The 19,417-nt window shown below is 36.5% G+C and overlaps 1 protein-coding gene across 1 annotated transcript; it reads left to right on the top strand.

The window, feature by feature from the left end:
- Positions 1-16,679: 16,679 nt before the first annotated feature.
- Positions 16,680-19,018, top strand: LOC111897424 (cell wall protein RBR3). Its single transcript, XM_023893390.3, has 6 exons — positions 16,680-16,865; positions 16,959-17,070; positions 17,685-18,024; positions 18,111-18,498; positions 18,584-18,639; positions 18,735-19,018. Exons 1-6 carry the CDS (start codon positions 16,829-16,831, stop codon positions 18,771-18,773), a joined length of 972 nt encoding a protein of 323 aa, XP_023749158.1. The 5' UTR covers positions 16,680-16,828; the 3' UTR covers positions 18,774-19,018.
- The last annotated feature ends 399 nt before the right edge of the window (positions 19,019-19,417 follow it).

The raw sequence follows: 19,417 nt of genomic DNA, 5'->3' as shown, positions 1-19,417 counted from the left end.
CTTGATTCATATCTACTTCCAACATATGACCGACTGTGGATAATTTGAATAATATGATATACCATAATATAATTATTTTGAAACTCAAAACATGTAAAATGAAATGATAGTAAACGATTGACAGAAGATAGCAACACTTAACTTATAAATAAACAACAACTTTTATTTATCATCGAATGTAAATTACACTTGACAAATTTCAAAAGCTATCTAATTTCTAAAACTAATATCATTCTTTAGCTCTATGCGCCTCGCATGCTGAAGATGCTTAACCCTACCCAATCCCTTCGTGAGGGGATCTGTTGGGTTCTCATCCAATGATACCCTCTTTGCCATGAGGAGTCCTTCTTCTATTCGATGTGTTATGAAATGGTATTTTTTGTTGATGTGTCTGGATCTCCCATGATCCCTTGATTCCTTGGCTAAGGCAACTGCACTTTCACTATCACAGAAAATCTTTATAGGCTCCTTTATAGCTGGTATTACTCCAAGGTCTCCAAAAGTTCTTAAGCCATATAGCCTCCTTTGCTTCCTCGCTTGCCGTTATATACTCTGATTCACAAGTTGAATCATTCACTGTCTCCTGCTTGGAACTTTTCAAAGTAATTGCTCCTCCGTTTAAGGTAAAGACCCAGCCTGACTGAGAGCGGAAATTATCCCTATCAGTCTGGAAGCTAGCATCAATATACCCTACTACTCTCAAGTCATCACTCCCACCGAGGGAAAGGACCCAGTCATTAGTCCTCCGCGGGCACTTAAGAATGTTCTTTACCACAGTCCAGTGGCCTTGCCAGGGTTCCCTTGATATCTGATGACCATGCTCAAAGCAAAGGCCACATCAGAATGAGTACAAGGCATAGCATACATGATCGAGCCTATAGCGGAAGCATATAGTACTTGACTCATCTCTACTAGCTCAGCCTCTATACTCGGGCTCCGAGTCTTACTCAATTTGGCGTTACTCTGGATCGGTAACTCTCCTTTCTTGGACTTCTGCATGCTAAACCTATTCATCACCTTATCCAAGTAGGTACTCTGACTAAGTCCAATTATTCTCTTACTCCTGTCTCTCAAAATCCTTAACCCTAGGATATAGGCAGCTTCTCTAAGTTCCTTCATAGCAAAACACTTCCCAAGCCAGGACTTCACTTCCTGCAGAGTTGGGATGTCATTTCCTATGAGTAGTATGTCATACCAAAAAGCTAACTATACTCCCACTAGCCTTGAAATATACACAAGATTCATCTTCGTTCCTCGAAAAACCAAACTCTTTGACTTTCTCATCGAAATAAAGATTCCATCTGCGATGTGCTTGTTTCAATCCATAGATGGATTTCTCAAGCTTACACACACTATTAGGGTACTCTGTATTGACAAAACCCTCTGGCTGACTCATGTAAACATCCTCAGCCAACCTTCTATTAAGGAAAGCGGTTTTGACATCCATTTTCCATATTTCATAATCATGAAATGCAACAATGGCTAACATAACCCTAATAGACTTAATCTTTGCTACAAGTGAAAAGGTCTCGTCATAATCGCCTCCCAGAGTTTGAGAAAAGCCCTTTGCAACCAATTGCGCCTTATAAGTGTGTACATTACCATCCATGTCGGTCTTCTTCTTGAAGATCCATTTGCACACGACTGTCTTACGACCTGGTACATTGTCAACCAGGTTCCAAACTTGATTGTCATACATGGACTGTATCTCGCTGTCCATAGCCTTTTTCCATTTAGCAGCCTCAGGGCCTGCCATGGCTTCTGTGTAGCTATTAGGTTCATCCAGGCTTACTAGTGTGTTATCACTGATAAATGTATCACCTTCTGCAGTAATATGGAAACCATAGTAATGCTCAGGTGCATTCCTAACTCTCGTGGAATGCCTCAGAGGTACAGACTCGTCAGTCGAATCAACAGGAGTTTCCTCCTCGGGTTGATTGCTAGGGTTTGAGGTTCCTTCACCACTTGAATCTTGAATTTCTTCAAGGTCAATTTGCCTCCCACTGTTTCCTTAACTTATTAACTCTCTCACGAAAAAAATCCTCTTCTTGCTACAAAGACCACATTATCACTGGGTCTGTAGAAGAGGTAACCAAAGGATTTTTGTGGGTAGCCGATGAAAATACACCTCTCACTTCTAGGTTCAAGCTTATCGTGAGTCTCGGCCTCACAAAAGCCTCGCAACCCCAAATCTTGATGTGGTCCAGATTGGGAACTTTTTCGGTCCACATCTTGTGAGGTGTTTTAGCAACCTTTTTGGTAGGGACTAGATTAAGAATATGTGTGGCAGTCTTTAAGGCATACCCCCAAGATGAGATTGGTAGCGAAGCTCGACTCATCATGGAACGAACCATGCCCAACAAGGTTCGATTACGCCTCTCAGCCACACCATTAATTTGTGGTGTCCTGGGAGGTGTCAATTGTGAGACAATCCCATATTCCTTAAGATAGTCAAGGAACTCTATACTAAGATACTCACCACCTCGATCGGATCGAAACATCTTAATGTTACTGCCCAACTGATTCTCCATTTCCTGTTTAAACTCCTTCAACTTTTCAAAGGTTTCTGACTTATGCTTGATTAAGTAGACATATCCATATCTACTATAATCATCAGTAAAAGTCACATAGAAGCGGTTAGAATCCCTTGTGGCGGTTTTGAAGGGTCTACATACATCAGTATGTATGGGACCCAACAAACCCTCACCCCTAGCACAAGAACCAGTAAAGGGTGACTTTGTTATTTTTCCAAGTAAACAAGATTCACAACTATCATCCGAATTTAGGTCAAATGACTCCAAGACTCCATCCTTTTGGAGTTGGCCTATGCGTTTCTTGCTCACATATCCAACACGACAATGCCATAATTATGCTTTATCCAAGCTATTGGAAGAATCAATACACAACACATTATTTCCTAGGTTATTTACAACCGACACAGTTTCATACACACCATCACAAGGTAATGCTTTAAAATAAGGAACATTATTAAAGAAAGCATTAATACCACCACATTCATTATCAAACGAAAAGGTAAACCCTTGTTTGTACAAACCATGAAAGGAAATAATATTTCTTGCCATTTCAGACGAGTAACAGCATTTATTCAAATCTAATGTTAACCCACTACTTAGCAACAAAGAATAAACTCTAATCTTGGTGACAGGTGGAGCTTTCCTATTCCCCATGATTAAGTTTATCTTCCCATGCTCCACATTCTCACTTCTTCTTAGTCCCTGCAAATAAGAACATATGTGAATACCACAACCAGTATCAAGGACCCAAGAATTAGAATGGGGTGAATTATTAGACAATATAGTGTAAATACCTGCATGGTTGGGTTTTATTTTCCCCTCCTTAACATCTTGCAGGTACTTTTGGCAGTTTCGCATCCAGTGTGCCTTTTCATGGCAATAGAAGCATTCAGCCTCTTTAGGGTTGGATGAAGGAGTGACAGAACCACTTTTGGTTATACTTGAAGAGCATCCATCAAGGGACTTTCCCTTGGTACCCTTCGAAGGGATCTTCCTCTTCTTCCATTTAACTTGCCAGATAGACAGTATAGGGGTGGCGGTAGGAGTAGGAGTGGTAACAACTGATTTACTTTTAAGATCGGTTTCGGCGGTCCTTGAAGTTTGGTGAGTGTGACCTCCTCCTTGTTCATGTGATAGGTCATTCAGAATTGATCATAACAAGGATGTAAGGAGTGCAATATGATGTCAATTGCCAACTCCTTGGGGAAGTTCACATTCAATTTCAGCAAAAGGTCCATGAATCTTTGCATTTTCAGCATGTGGCCCGTGATGGGTTCACCATCCTTCATTTGGGTTGTTATCATGGAGGAGATTATTTCATATCGCTCTTGACGAGCACTCTGATGGTATCTGTCCATCAAATCCCGGTGCATCTCAAAAGGATAAAAGTCCTCATAGGACTTTTGGAGCTCGGCTGTCATCGTGGCCAACATGATACATGCCACTTTGGTAGCATCTCTTTCATGTGCCCTAAAGTCAGCGATCTCCTCGGGAGTAGCGGTAGACTCATCAAGATCCTTTAGCTCCTTGTCCTCATACCGTGTGACCATCCTGATGTTCCTGATCTAATCATTAAAGTTGGATCCATCAAAAATGACTCTCTTACAAAGGTTCATGAGAAAGAAGGAGTTGGTAGGGTTTGAGCTAGAAGCAGCATTGTTGGAAGACATATGAAAAGAAAGAAGGACAAGTTTAGATTAGATATAAAGATAGTCCTTAATAAGACACCCAAATGTAATATTAAGGCTAGGACCTAACACAATATTTTATAACTTAGAAGAGGGATGCTGTAATCCAAGCTATAAAATATTTGAAGGTAGGTGAATGACGATTCACCAATTTCCACCATGAAAACGAAATGTATTATTAGGTTTTAATTGGTTTTGAAACTCCTAGATTCTTTTGAGATTCATTGAACTTTTCAATGGCATGTTTCAATCTCGAATGTGCCCTTCAAGTTTTGTGACTGGGATACCGAGGATCACAGAAAAAGGTGTGAATAACCATGCACATTACTTGGTACTCTCAATGTTTATCACCTAACCGATGTGCCGGTTAACCACACGCGCTCCACCAATCTATGATAAACCTTAAGCCACCATTTTCCTACCTTGTTAAATCCAAGTTAGTGTGTCAGTTAAACACACATGCTCCACTAACGACTTAATCAAGGTGCAGAGTGTAATTTCATGGATTAGCACCAAATTCATATTTTCCTAAAGTAACTAAGATTGGGAATTTAAAAAAAACGTTTAATTACTTTCTAATAATCACTAATTTTAATGAGAATTTAAAGTCATTATCCTACCCGTTCGGTTAATGACCCTCCACCAGTCAAGGAAGCGGTGGGTGAGAATGGACACCCATTAAGCTGACATTTTATAGGCAACAACCTTATACCCCCTTATAAACCGGCTTCGTGAATGAGGCCTACTAACGGTAAAACGACTTGTTCTTATACATACATACATATATATATATATATATATATATATATATATATATATATATATATATATATATATATATATATAAACTTATAATATTATAAAGTATAAGGGATGAATTTTAACTTTTAAAATTCTAGGGGTTGGAACTAAAGTTTTTAAGGTGACTTTACATGTTCCAAAACTTGAGGGCAACTTTTGTAACTTTCAAAACTTTTCAACTTCATAACTTATGAGTTAATGGTTTGTTAAAATGAAAGAGTCTTCATTTTATGTAACCTATGTGTTTATCAATGGACTTTAAAAGGAAGACTTTTAGTAATCCATAACTTGAGGACAAATTATGGATTCCATTAAAACACTTCAAGATCAAGAATTAAACTAAAAGGCTATTTGCAAATAATTCCTATGATCTCCTAAACTCATAAGTGTATGAACATTCATATCAGCAATTTCAAGAATCATAAAAAACACATATAAAACTTGAAATTTTGATAATTACCATTGTAAATGGATTAGCATTATCATTACCACATCAAAAACAAGTTTTATAAGTCAAAAACATTTAAGGGTAATGATTCTAGTCTATTTCCAACATCAAAACTCGAAAAACTGCATTCTGGGCCTCCTACTCCTCAAGTGCATGAACATACTCGACGAGTAGGATGAAATAACACATGAACTCGTATAGTGCCCTCATGGACTCAGCGAGTTCACTCAGTAGAAAGCAGTTTCATCGATTTTTTAACAAGTTTGCATCAAGTATCAAGAAAACAAGCCTAGGTTTTGATACCATTGAAGGGTTTTGAGCATTGTAACACTCCTAAGGTGTACATGCAACCCTAGAAACCTTGGATTTATGTTTTACTAAGATACATGCAAATTTAATTTTCCAAGGTTCTTAACCTAACTAGCATGGCATGGGGAACATGAAACATAAAAGATAGTAGGATAACATACCTTTTTGTTGCTTGGATTCCTTGAGAACTTTGTGAGCCTAGCACCCCAAATGTGATGCCTCAAATGTCTCACACAACACCACAACTCTTGTTTTACACATAGTGTCGATTTTGGTAGCCCATGGGGTCCTTTTATAGTTGTGTCACAAGTAGGGTTACAACATGTAAACCCTAGTTGACATGGCTTTTCATATTCCAAGATCCATGGGTTCATAACCTCCATGGAGCACCTTATGGGTTTTAGCCCAATTCAATAAACCATGGATCATTAGCCCACTATAAAAGAATGGATGATTTACACAATCAACCCCATATATTTAATTAGTCTCCTTTTAATCACCAAATTAATTCTAAATTAATTCTTGATCAAAACTAATTAAATAATATTATTAATATATTAGAACTTATAATATATTAATAAACCATAAGTGTCCTTTCTCTCATTTAGTTTATCCAAGTGTTGCAATGCCATGCAACCCAAATGGACCATGCCAACCGGGTCAAGTACATCCCATAAATAGTTATGAACTTAGACACCTAATCCAACAATTACTCTTCACGTCATGAGAATGAATTTTTGCTGATTTATTCATCTTTTAAGCTTTTAACCTTCAAAGTTCCGATCCTTGTCGCTTTTAGTCCTTATTCTTCAAGATGACTTCTTTTGGCTGCAAAATGTAATGTAATCTTATAAGTACCATTTATCTATGTAGATAACCAAAATATGTATAAAAATGTATTCAAATATTGCTTAAAAATATGTATAAATATGGCAATATTGTGAATCTATTAGGCGGAAAGATAAAGGTTTCTCCAATCTGAACGGAAATGAGAGTACTTTAGTATCGTGTTTGTGATCATCTTAATGATTGTGGAATCATGTCACAAATTGATCCTCTAAGAACATCTTAGTAAAATTATTTGACTAACAAGAGGAGTAAGATATTGTTGAAATGGTTCAATCAAGAGACGAGTCACACTTCGTTTTCTAATCAAGTTTTAGAGTCAAACTCTAGTAACTTCGAATCGTATCTTGAAACTCATTCTATACCAAGTAGGCTTATAACACCTCATGAAATGTGGAGTAATAATGTTTTCTTACTCTAGCACATTTGGAATTAAAAGTTATGATGTTTTGGTTAAAATAAAGGATGAACTAAGACCAATTCCATGAAGTGTTTTCTTGTCAAGAATCCACGCTAACTTTTGAATATTTGTTTTTTCTCGTCAAGGAGTGTTCCTTGAGAGAGAAACTTATATGTCAAGAAGTCAGTGGTAGTCTTAATGATCTTGAAAAGTTTCAAGAGTCAATTAAGAATAAACCTTTTAGTTATCACTAGCACACGACCTGAGGTTGGTAACCTATTGTGTTAACTTGACATATTATTGTTTCTATGCATCTTCTAGTTGAGTTGGAAATGTTTATGAGTTCTATGGTTCTTATTTGACTGCAAAAGGTAGAGCACATTGGTCAGTGAAAGTACATTGATTAATATGGGTGAACTGGTTAACAACACGGAAGCATTGGTAGGCCTTTGTACTACCAGAAGGTAAGAACTCAAGAATGAGCAAACTTCAGTCCATGAAAGGAAAACAAAATTTGATTTTGGTTTTGTCCTCAACCTTATCTTATGATTGTAGGTTGAAAAGGATATATTCACATAGATATGAACATATACCCCATAAAATCTAAGTGGAAAAAGGTTTTGCTCTAATTCATGAAGATGATTATGAGGAAACACTTCGCTAGTAGATTTTAAATCATATTAATATCATTATGGTTAGTGGTTGTGTTAATTGTATCTTAAATTCATAATATGATTACGGAATCCCTTTTGTAGTTCGAATTATGAGAAATGGCAAGAAACAGTTCGAGATTGAGTAAGAGATTTTAAATCTAATGAAAGGTGTAAGAGATTGAGAAGTCTAGATGAAGACTTATCAAAGCATCACGTATCAGAAATCTGAACTTTAGTAAGGAAGTCAAGAGTATTGATTTCTAGAAGTCCAGTTGATTTTTGGGTGCATGTCGTAGCTAGTAGGGAGCATAATTGTTATGCTAGTGGGAGCATATTTGGTATGCTAATTATTGTAGGTTGGCAATACTAGTTGTAGGAAACAAAGATTTCAAATTTGCAAATCTCAAAGTTTGGAAATTGTGTTGCTATAGAAAGATTTAGGGGAGAAAGCTCTTATACTTCATTTCAAATCTAAAAGTTTAGATTGAAGTTTTAATAAAACTTAGTCATATATGAATACTGTGTTGAAATGATTTAACAAAGGAAATTCGATATATGAAAATATTATAGCAAGAGGCTATCAGGTATTTATGTTATAATATTCATTTGTTCTGATTTTTCCAAATAACTAGGGCATTTAGAGGGAAAAAGGGCTAGAACAAGATGTGACTAAAGTTGTTAAACAATTGTCAAGAACAGTCTGACGTTTACCAAATATTTAGTTGCTTATGGACAGTTGGAAGTATAGTATTTGGATGGATCATATTGACATAATTCTAAGTGGAGGTGATTCTTGTTAATAATTGATGGTCATATGGAAATATGGAAATATTTCCACAATAGGAGTTGGTTATTGAAATCTACATGTGGGTTAGAAACCTTAATGCAAGGAAGGTGTTCAAGGAGTTACCTTGAATTTGATACTTCATTACCATGAAATTGTTTTAGTAATAAAGTTTTAATGGAGCATTTTGTGACATCGTTGGTTATAGTCTCGGTGACTTTGACGCCACGTCATCACAAAAGGATATTGCATGCAAGGTTAGACTCTAACACATTTAAGGATGACAGGAATTTGGAATTCTTATACATGTAATAAGGATTTGAAATTGTGAAATGAGAATCATTGGAATAATGTTCAATCAATCTTCTCAGAAAGGAAGGACCATAGAAAGACATAGTATGCATGTTTAGAACGTGGCATGACTAATGTTTAATTCAAGTGTCTAGTTGAATAATCGAAACATTATACAATTAATAAAGTCTAATTAATATGGCGATTAAATAATAAGAGTTTTATTTATATTCAATAGCTTTGAGACCATAGTTAATTAGGTTATTATTGTGTTTCACTTCGCATGTTTTACTTCCTGAATAATTGAATTATTCAAATATCCACGGTCGTTCATACTTTTGGAAGTAAGTAGCGAATTAAGATTGTCATGAATTGAATTGTATATTGTCTATGGACATTAGACATAGCAATGGTTTTGCTGCAATGTTCATGAGTACTTTTGAAATGGTGATTTTAAGTATTTGATAAACCCACGCTCATAGAATCACTTCATGGAGTTTATCACAAGCTATTTTGAGACGATAATATTTCATATTCTTGAAACAAAGATATATGAGTTGTTGTTTACGAGTTGGTTGTGCATTGATAATACGTAAACGCATCAGTAACTTGATGTTATAAAACATATTGTTGTGCGTAATTTGATGAGTAAATAATGCAAGAATATAAGTTGAAGTTTATCCGTTCCTTTTGCCCTAATGGGAAAAGCGATATATGTGGGTCCTTCAATGATTTGATGATGACATGTTAAGCGCTTGGCCAAGCCTGGACTGAATTCATGTGTTCAATTAGTAATCTGAATCAGTCGTCATAAATCAGAAATTAGGAAACAAATCTTGGACAGAGAAATTGATTATAATCCATGACTCATGTCCTTTCGATATCTTGTAGAATGGAGGAATATTTGATCACTTATCTAAGGACACGTAACTGACTGAGTCAGAGTTCAACAGTAACTTTGAGAGCTACAATTTGATAATCAAAATTTGAATTTATACTTGCAATTATAATTATTAGACTTATCCAAGTGGGAGACTGCTGGATTAGGTGTCTAAGCCCATTACTATAATTGGTATGTACTTGAATTGATAGTAGCACAGTCCTTTTGGGTTGCCTTCACATTAGCGACTAGACTAAATAACTTATTGAGAAAGAGGAAGAATTTATTATTTGGAATAATAAGTTATTATAGAAAAATGATTTATTAATGTATTATGAAAATAATATATTAGTTAAAAAAACATGTTATTTAATTAATATTTAATCAGAAATTAATTTGTAATTAATTTTGGGATTAAAGGAATTAATTAAAAGTACATGGGCTATTTAGCAATTAATTAATATTTGTGGTTTTGGGCTCTTGGACCAACCTTGGAGGGTTGGACAAAAACCTCTAGGGAGGCCCTTAGAGTTTTCATCCAAAGCCTAAAGGAATGGTAGTCCATGGGCTGCTTAGGCCTTAAGATGGAAAGTAGGGTTTCCTCCCGCAAACCCTAGTTTTGTCTTTAAGCAACGAACAACTATTTAAGGAGCCTCTAAGCCTCTAGATTAAGAAGATCCGAATTTCTTGAGCTTCCTCCTCTCTCCTCTCATCCTCTCGCATAGTGTGTTTGTGAGCCGTTAGAGGTATGACACTTGTTCTCAAAATTCAAGGTCTTCAAGGAACCGATTGTTATTACAATATAACAATAAAGTTATGTGTTATAATCCATGTTTTGTTATTTTTGAAAATAATACATGCCTCCTAGGGTTTCTAGTTTTTGTGTTCAATGCTTGTATGTCTAATACAGAAAACATAGATCCAACAAATCTAGGGTTGCATGCACCGATAGGATTGTTTGTATGCTCTAAACCCATCACTACCCTCACTTCCTGAGAACATTGACCCAAAGGCAACCCTCATGCATTCAAATACAAATCAATCCTTTGCACCCTACATCTATCTTGAATTCCAAAGTCAAACGAACTTGCACTACAACTTCCTCTACCCCAATGCTAAACTAACACACTGATCCAACTACTGATCTTCCAAGTTTACCCCTAACTCACTTCCATCAATGGTCTATAACAAAATACCTGCCAATCTAAATCTAGCTCAACAAGATGTGCACCACTTGTAACTCTCGACATGCAAAATGGCATATAACGAACCTTGATATTACTACCCAAAAAATTACAGGGAAACTAAAATGAAGGTAACGTATTACACATGCAAGCACATGACTCAAAAGTATATAAATACACCGTTAAGGCACTAGAAGAACAAAATATAACATACACGTGATAGCATCTAATGAAACTATGGCCTCTCCCGATTGAGGCTGCAATGCTAGGCTCCTTACTGTTGGGGCTTCCGCCATACACTTATAACTGTTAGGGATCCTCAAAGTAGCTAGAGCAAGTGCCTTCACTGATCCACTCATCAGCAACGGACAGTCGGCCTTCTTGTGGCCCACTTGATTGCAGTGAAAACACATCGAAACCAATCCTCGAGGGCAATCCCTAATGAAATGACCCATCTGACTGCAACTGAAACATCTCCTCCCTGTCTTTCGATAGCATTTCCTAGGTCCTCCCACACCTGGCACAGCGGCCTCAGCCCTGTTGGCCTCCCAAAGACGAATCCTGAGTCCTGGGCCTCTTTGATTGACCCACTACAATCTGAATCCGGTCTGTCTTCCTCTTCCCGAGGTGCTCCAAATCAATCTCCCACTCTTGGGCTATAGCAATCATATCATCCAGGGTCTTGCACCTTGACAAACTCACAAACTCACCGATGTCATCCCTCAACATATCATGATACCTCACCTTCTTCATCTTCTTGTCAGTCGCATACTATAGAACTAACAAAGCCCTCTCCCGAAATGAGGGAGTCCGCGCTCCTAACTCTCTTGTCGCGATCTCGTCCCGAAAGGCCTCGAGTCGCTCATCAAGCAACTCCATAATCCCAATGTGGTACATCTTCTGACACTCATGTATAATCTCCATGATGCCTTCCTTGATCGTACCAAAAATCTCATGAGTCTGCTCCAAAGTACCGGAGGTGATCTCCGACGAGATGAATTCCCGAATTCGTTCATCCATCGACTCGGTGCCAACACCAGATCCTGAACCAGATCCTCCGTCAAGAGTGCTCATCACCATACTGAAAAGCAACCATAAAAATATCAGAGCATACTCAATGAATCAACATCCCACAAGTTTCCTAGATTCTTCGTGACTCCTCTCAATCCGAGTATGGATCCTGTGCTTTCAGTAGTACGAGCCTAATACTACCTTCCACACCTATCTATACTTTCCTAAAGAATTATCTTGAATCCTCTAAGCCACCTTCTCAAATCGGTACTCTAAATACCTGATGAACAATGCATCCATACCCACTAAAACACCTCCTAGGATCTCCTCGGTTCCTCATCCTCACCCTACCATCAGCCGCTGAAGAGCTCCTACTAATGTTAGCTAACTACTTCATGAATACAATCACAAGCAACAAAGTGTAGATAATCCTTCAAGTAAAGGACTCAACCCTATAATGGCTAGACTTAGACAAGAGCTGCATAATAGGGTCAAATCCATCACTCTACGATTATTTAACCTTTGCAACATGCAACTTAACATATTCATGGAATAATTATCTCACATTAGTATGAGTCCTACAAAGAAGAAAGCCTGCAACATTTTGGCATCAAAAAAACTAACCAGCACATCACCTAATCAGGCCATTCTATCCCAATCATCTAAAATCCTTACTAGCATGCAGTTCTAAAAGCTCAAGTAACATGAAATCTTGATCAGATCCTTAGCCATAATCTAGCATGCAATTCTCATAACATATAACATATCCACATGTATAGGTATTCTTGAAATCACTTACTTGAGCTCGACCGATTGCACACATCACACACCCTTTTTCTTTAAGAAAAAAATCTTTCAGAAATTTGTTTTCTTTCAAAAGATTATCAATCCCTCAGTTTGAGTTTAGTCACACTCGAGAGTGTGTCTGAATCCCTCAAATCAAGACTCTAATACCAACTTGTAACGAACCAAAAATCATAAGGTAAAATTTTCATTTTTTTAATTCAACCCATAAACACCATTTATTCTTATCAACCATTCAAAAGTATATCATAGTAAAAATAATTATGAAAGTACAATCCCAAAATCATAAAAGTACAGAAACATAAGTGGATGCGTTGCGATCAAGTCAGGCCCTTCCCTTTCGAACTGGAAGTACCTAAAACCATAACCATAAACTGTAAGCACAAAGCTTAGTGAGTTCCCCAAAATACCCCATACCATACATACATAATAGTAAAAAACATAATCGGGTCTATTTCACCCCCTTCAGTCTCTTTCAACCGGTACTGGGTCTATTTCACCCCCTTCAGTCTCTTTCAACCGGTACAGGGTCTATTTCACCGCCTTCGGTCTTTTTCAATTGGTACTAGGTCTATTTTACCCCCTTCGGTCTTTTTGAATTGGTATTAGGTCTATTTCATCCCTTACGAATAGCATACAATCATATCAGCAAGAGTCACAGAGACAACAAGCACATACAAACATAACAGTGATTGTCACGAATATAACTATCATCCTACAAACATAATCCAGTGGGCCGACATTGGTGCCTTTGACCCATGAGTTTAGTGAAGAGACTCACCTCAATCTAGAGATAACCAAATCGAACACGTTGTTGCTACTGGGCTCCTTACACTAAACACATCCAAATTATCTCTAATCAAATCAATAAGTAAGGTAATTCTCTTAATCCAAGGTCTAATTCATATTCTATCTTTGAAATAGGTAAAAGACTATTTTACCCTTCCCATATCCGACCCAATAACTCATGACCCAAATCCCCAAAAGGCCCAAGGCCTAAAAAGGACCATTAAGGCACCTTGGTGCGTACACCCCGCATACCACCTCAGTACGCTCGACGTATGGTGCTTAAACCCTAACTCCATCCGTAGGTCTTATTCCTTTAAGACCAAAATACCAAATCCTCAAGTTCAAGCCTAATGGACGTCTAGATTCATAAAGTTCGTGACTTTATGACCTAACATGACTTAATTGAGCCAAACACCAACTTTAAGCTTCATAACATAAAAAAATGACCAATGACTAACTTAAAAGTGCTTAATCATTTAAGACTTTACACCCAAGGCTTAGATCTAATTCAAATGGGTGTCTTAATCAATAAAGTCATCAACTTGATGCATTTGCATGGCTCCAAGAAACCCAAAACCCAAACCTAGTATACTAGCTTCACTAAGAGGTCAATAAGTCATGCATAGTTGGACCACAACCAGCAAGATGCAAACTTTATGAAAAAGGGACCTCAAAACATCAAAATAAACAACCCAAAACTTTTGGAGTAGCATTTACTCTCAAGAAACATAGACAAGGTCTAACAAATGAACCATCAAGATTAAAACTTTATACCTCCAGATGTTAGATCAAGATGAACAAGGCCTGTATCTACAAGCTCCAAGACAACCAACACTTCTCTAAAGAGTTATTCTTCTTCCAAATGCACCAAAAATCAAAAGCTCAACAATCTTTCAAAGAAGGCTAGGGTTTCGAATTTAGGGTTAGAGAGGATGGAGGCTAAAGATAAGAATTAATAAGGGTTGGAAATGAGTTAAGGATTTTAAATAGGGTCCAAGACCCAAAATTAGGGTTTGAGTTTGGGTCGTGTATGCCCCGCATACCAGACTGGTTATCCGCGATAACTCCTGCCTAATACGCCCAACGTACGCCATGTATGCACAGCGTACTCGGCTTAGCACAAAATCTTTGTAACTTCTACTGGCCATAACTCCCTCATCCAAATTCGTTTTCGTCGTTCTTTATATGCTCGGAAAGGTAATGAGAAACACTACACTCCTAGCCATTCTCCTTTGCCTTAAAACCTTCCGTACTTAAATCATTAATTCAAGAAAGGCCCGAACCATCACTTTTACCATTATACCCTTGAGCTCCAAAGCACAAATCAAACTCTTGGATTCCATAATCTACATTACCCACATCCAAATAGGTCCAAACCTATCTTTCCCAAAGCTCGATGCCTTATGACAATTGATCTTCGGGTCACGACCCCAAATTAAGAAACGACTTGAAACAGAGTGTTACACTTGAATTACATTGATCATCCCTAAAGCCATTATAAATAACCACATTCCCATTAAATGTATACAAATGACCTTTTTACCCTTTTAACTTTTTTATATCTTTATTTATAAATACTTTCCAAGTACCATTTACGTAATTTATCATAAATCTTCCTCTAAAATATTTCCCACATAACAAGCTCGATACTATTGTCTAGATCTCATAAACCATCGAACCATTTCACCACCGTCACCAACTTCTTCAACATCGCCAAATGTTGCTTTCTTCCATTGTTGATGTGCCTAAAAACTCCAAGGATTCAATTAGAGAGAATGGTAAAAATAAATTGAAGCATGAACATCATTCTTAGTGATGTCAGTCATTTCAACACTTTCGTTTTGATCTTGCCTGCCAAACCATATAGTGAAAACACGAATGTTGTCGCTTTACTAGATTCGTGAAGTTATCGACACCATAAATTATGTTAAAAACTAGTCAACCCCCAATTTAAGGAAACCCACACAATTAAGAATCTTAAATTTGTAGTTTTTAATCAAACTGAATATTATAAAGTCGTTTCCTACAAAATTCGTCCTCATAAACGTCGGAAATTGGAACCCTAACTCCAAATTGGTATGTTGACCATGAAAACTACTCCTAGTGTCGCAAATCAGTTCGACTAAGTGTGGTGATTACCACTTTAGGACAGGAACTAAATCCTTGACGGCCATGGTCGGAGACGACCTCAATAACACCCCTAATGTAGTAATTCCCGAAATTGGAATCAATGAGAGTTTCCATATATGCGTTGACTAATGAAAAAATGTCGAAAAATAAGAAATGCTAGTAGCTGTGAGGGTCACCAGAAAAACGCATCTTGGACATCATTGACCACCCACTCATTTGGACGATAATTCTCACTAATGTCGGGATTTGCTTGGTTCCTTCGAAACACCCATAGTTTAGGAGGACAATGAAAGTGATGATTTGTATTAGGACGGTGAATTTACAGATCTAAAGAAATAAATTTTAGATTAAATTACATAAATGGTCCTTATAGTTTATCGAAATAATCAGGAAACATAAAAATAATTTAAAAAGAAAAAGAAAGGATAAAAATATCATTTTTATAAATTTAATGAAATTTTTTGACGTCCTGTATTAAAATGACTATCTCCGTAATATCGATAAAACACAAGGATTGAGTTTGTCTGTTTTCTTTAAATTGAACTATATGTGCATAGTTCATCATACCACACAGATTAGTCATTTAATTTTGTATTTTTGGAGATATGAATAGTATTTTTCAAAATATAGAGGAATACTTTTTATATCTCAAAAAATAAAGATGAAAATGAGGTAGAGTTGGAGAAGAATATGAGAAAAAATGAATAAAAAATAGAGTTTGTGGATAGATTGAAGATGCCCTAAGTGGCTAAAAGTCACAAAAAAACATTTCTTGACTTCTAAAAAAACCATTATTTTTTTCTTGACAAGCAATAAGTTTTAAAAGGATTTTCTACTTACCAAACATTTTTTTTTGAATTTTTAGACTTTTACAAAAAAAACCAAAATTCAAAAATTTATTTGAAAAACAATCCCAAACACACTTTTAATGTCAAACATATCACAAAACCGAAAGGAGGTATGTGTAACTATCACGTACGAAAAACAAAGGTTGTGGGAATTGGAGATTGAGAAGGGAGTAACGGGCACAAAAAGAAAGCTCGAGGGTCCAATTCCAAACATTTTACGAAGAAGGAGCGGGTATAACGTTACGTTACAAATTTGAGTTTTGAAAGATTAACCACTCTTATTCCCGCCCATCACCTCCACCCCACCCCCTTTTCGCTTTTATATGTTATAAACCCTAATTTCACCCCAATTGCACTCGATCGCGCCTACCAATTCTCTATTAGCTCTTCTAAACTCAATTGCAAATCGTTTCATCAACACATATCAGATGGAGGATGCTGTCAAAGGTCGATCTTCTGTACCCGGTAATCAATTCCAGTCCATAATTTCTGCAGTCTGATTGGGCGTAAAAGTAATCACGGCGTTTATTTTACTAAATTTTGGATATATATTCGCAGGAAATAACGGTGGATCTGCTAAACTTCTTCGTTATCCTCTCCGATCGGGCACCAAGTCGAAGGATGATAAGCCGCCTCTGTCAGCTACATCAACTCCTTCCTCATCTAGAAGGTTTAATTTTGGCTATAATAATGATATATATCTTCTACACGCCTTAATTTACATCTGTGTAATCGCTGTTTGTCATTTTTGGCGGACGTTTGAAAAAACGATGTTCTATGTTGAATTTCCGGCTCAAGCTATTGTCTGTGATAACACCATACGTAATCGTTGTAAAATTTTCATCGATGCTGGTGGTCGTAGTTGGTTGGATTAATTATTAAGTCCTTATCACTATTGTTCAACGTTTTAGGACATTATACTTGAAGGACTATAAGGTGTTTGTTCAATTGTGGTTAAGCTATTCCATTTGCTGATGTTCAATTTACCTTCATTCTAAAGTAACGTAATCAAATAATTAGGTATCCAGTTTTCTTTATCTCTACTATGCTTTGCTATTGGTTTTGTAATCTAGGAACTACTCTTTGTTGCTTAAGATTCACCCGATTAGTGTCTCTGCACTCAATTTGTTAGGTCACATTGTTTTTCAGCATTTGTGATGGAGTCTCTATGGTCGATTTTAGACTTAAATCTACAGTTTTACACAGGTTTCTTCCATGCGATCAACCATGAAGGAAATGGATGACGCCATAACTAATTATGATTCATGTTAATTCTATCCACAGGGGAAAAGCTTCAAGTGTGAGTCAAAGTGTTAGTGTTCTTGATCTATCAGCCAAAGACAAATCTGCAAAGCCTCCAAGAAGGTACTCCATTCCCACCAAGTCAACCACCACCCCTGCTACCAAACTAGCCAGCAACACAACTCCAACATCAGATGCAAGAACAAACAGGTCTAGAAACAACACACCAGTTTCAGATGCTTCTAGATCATTAACCCGAAGGAAATTCAGTGTTCTATCTTCAGCTTCATATTGGCTCTCTCAGATCAAGCTCTCTGAAGCTTCTGGAAAGCACCAAGTTTCACTTGGTTTCTTTAAACTTGCTCAAGTCGCTGCTTGTGAGGTATCACAAATCTTCTTCACCTAATAAAGATGGTAATTGTTTATTGTATTCAATCATTTTTTTCCCACTTTCTGTTGAATTTATAGAATCTTCAACTACTGAGAGATGAACTCAAGTCCTACACTCTGCGCCACAACATTCTTGAACTTGGGGAATCTGCAAAGGAAGTTCTTCAGCTTTATGACATATCAGAAAGCATTGAAGGTGTTCAAGTTTCTGAAACCTGTTGTTCCCAGATATCTGAAGATGCAATCAGTTTGTCTTCTATTAATGGAGTTCACAAACCGAAACCAAAGTCTTCAAGCAACAATGGTGGTATTTCTGTCAAAGAAAATAATCAAAAGAAACCTGTACAACATACAAAAGCTTCAACAAATAAGAAAATGACAAATCAGCAAAAGAACATGCAGAAGCAAGCCACAAACAAGCCAAAAGAGATTGTCAAAAGCAAGGGAAAGAAATCTGTTACTGAAGGTGATTGAATAATTTTGTCTTTGATATATGAAATTATTTCAACACTTTTTTTTTTTTTTTTTGTAACATGGACATTATTTTGCAGGGGTGGTGGTAAGTTCTCCTGAGGAGGTAATTACCCAAGAAAACAAAGAAAACATGGTGAGATATTTGACTCATAGAAAAGTCAAATTAAGATTAAGTTAATGTTTCTTGATTATCATTAATTGTTAATTGATTTGTGTTTTTTATGATAGGATGCTCCCCCAGTAGAGGAGATCAGCATGGAATCATAATAAGTATATTCTGCTTCAATTAAAGCTGGGTGTTATATATAGTTTATAAATTTTTTGGTTGTTTGATTGTGTTTAATGTTTCATATTTTGTTACTTGGGATGTTTGTTGTCTCTTCTTGTTTCTATTGGTGTCTAAAAGATTAACTTCTTGTACGAAAAAAACTCGTTCGTATTTTGCAAGTGTTGAAATTAATGTGTGAAATTTGCTGGAAAAAAATATGTTGTAAACATATTTTTAGTTATTATTTGTAGCGTTTTAATATGCTATTTGATATCTGAGCTTATAGTGGGTTTTGTTATTTTTGATCCAATGGCTTATACAAGAAATGCCTAATTATTTGTGATAATATAAGATGTAATAATATTCTTATGAGTTCGTGTGTTAGTCTGGATTCTATTAAGAAATGTTTGTGCTACTTTATGAAAAAAATAGTCATAAAGTAGTTACATATTGGCAACAACCCTCTAAACTTGTCCCCTATGTTTATCCCTTGCTGATGCTCAAATGTAAAATTTTAGGTGAAAATGATTTAACAAAGTAACGAAGTATTGTTTTTTTTACTATACAAAATATCATTGAAGCTTATGTTGACTGACAATGGTAGGTAATTGTAACGCCTGTAGATCCGGACTAGTCAAATTAG

This window comes from Lactuca sativa, chromosome 5 (assembly GCF_002870075.4).
Source record: "Lactuca sativa cultivar Salinas chromosome 5, Lsat_Salinas_v11, whole genome shotgun sequence".
In the NCBI taxonomy this organism is placed as follows: Eukaryota; Viridiplantae; Streptophyta; class Magnoliopsida; order Asterales; family Asteraceae; genus Lactuca; species Lactuca sativa.
This window is presented reverse-complemented; position numbering and strand designations above follow the sequence as displayed.

Coding starts and splice junctions, on each gene's coding strand:
- LOC111897424 (XM_023893390.3), top strand. CDS start 16,829: ATGGAGGATGCTGTCAAAGGTCGATCTTCTGTACCCG. Junction 17,071..17,684: donor ACTCCTTCCTCATCTAGAAG/GTTTAATTTTGG, acceptor TTCTATCCACAG/GGGAAAAGCTTCAAGTGTGA. Junction 18,499..18,583: donor AAAGAAATCTGTTACTGAAG/GTGATTGAATAA, acceptor ATTATTTTGCAG/GGGTGGTGGTAAGTTCTCCT.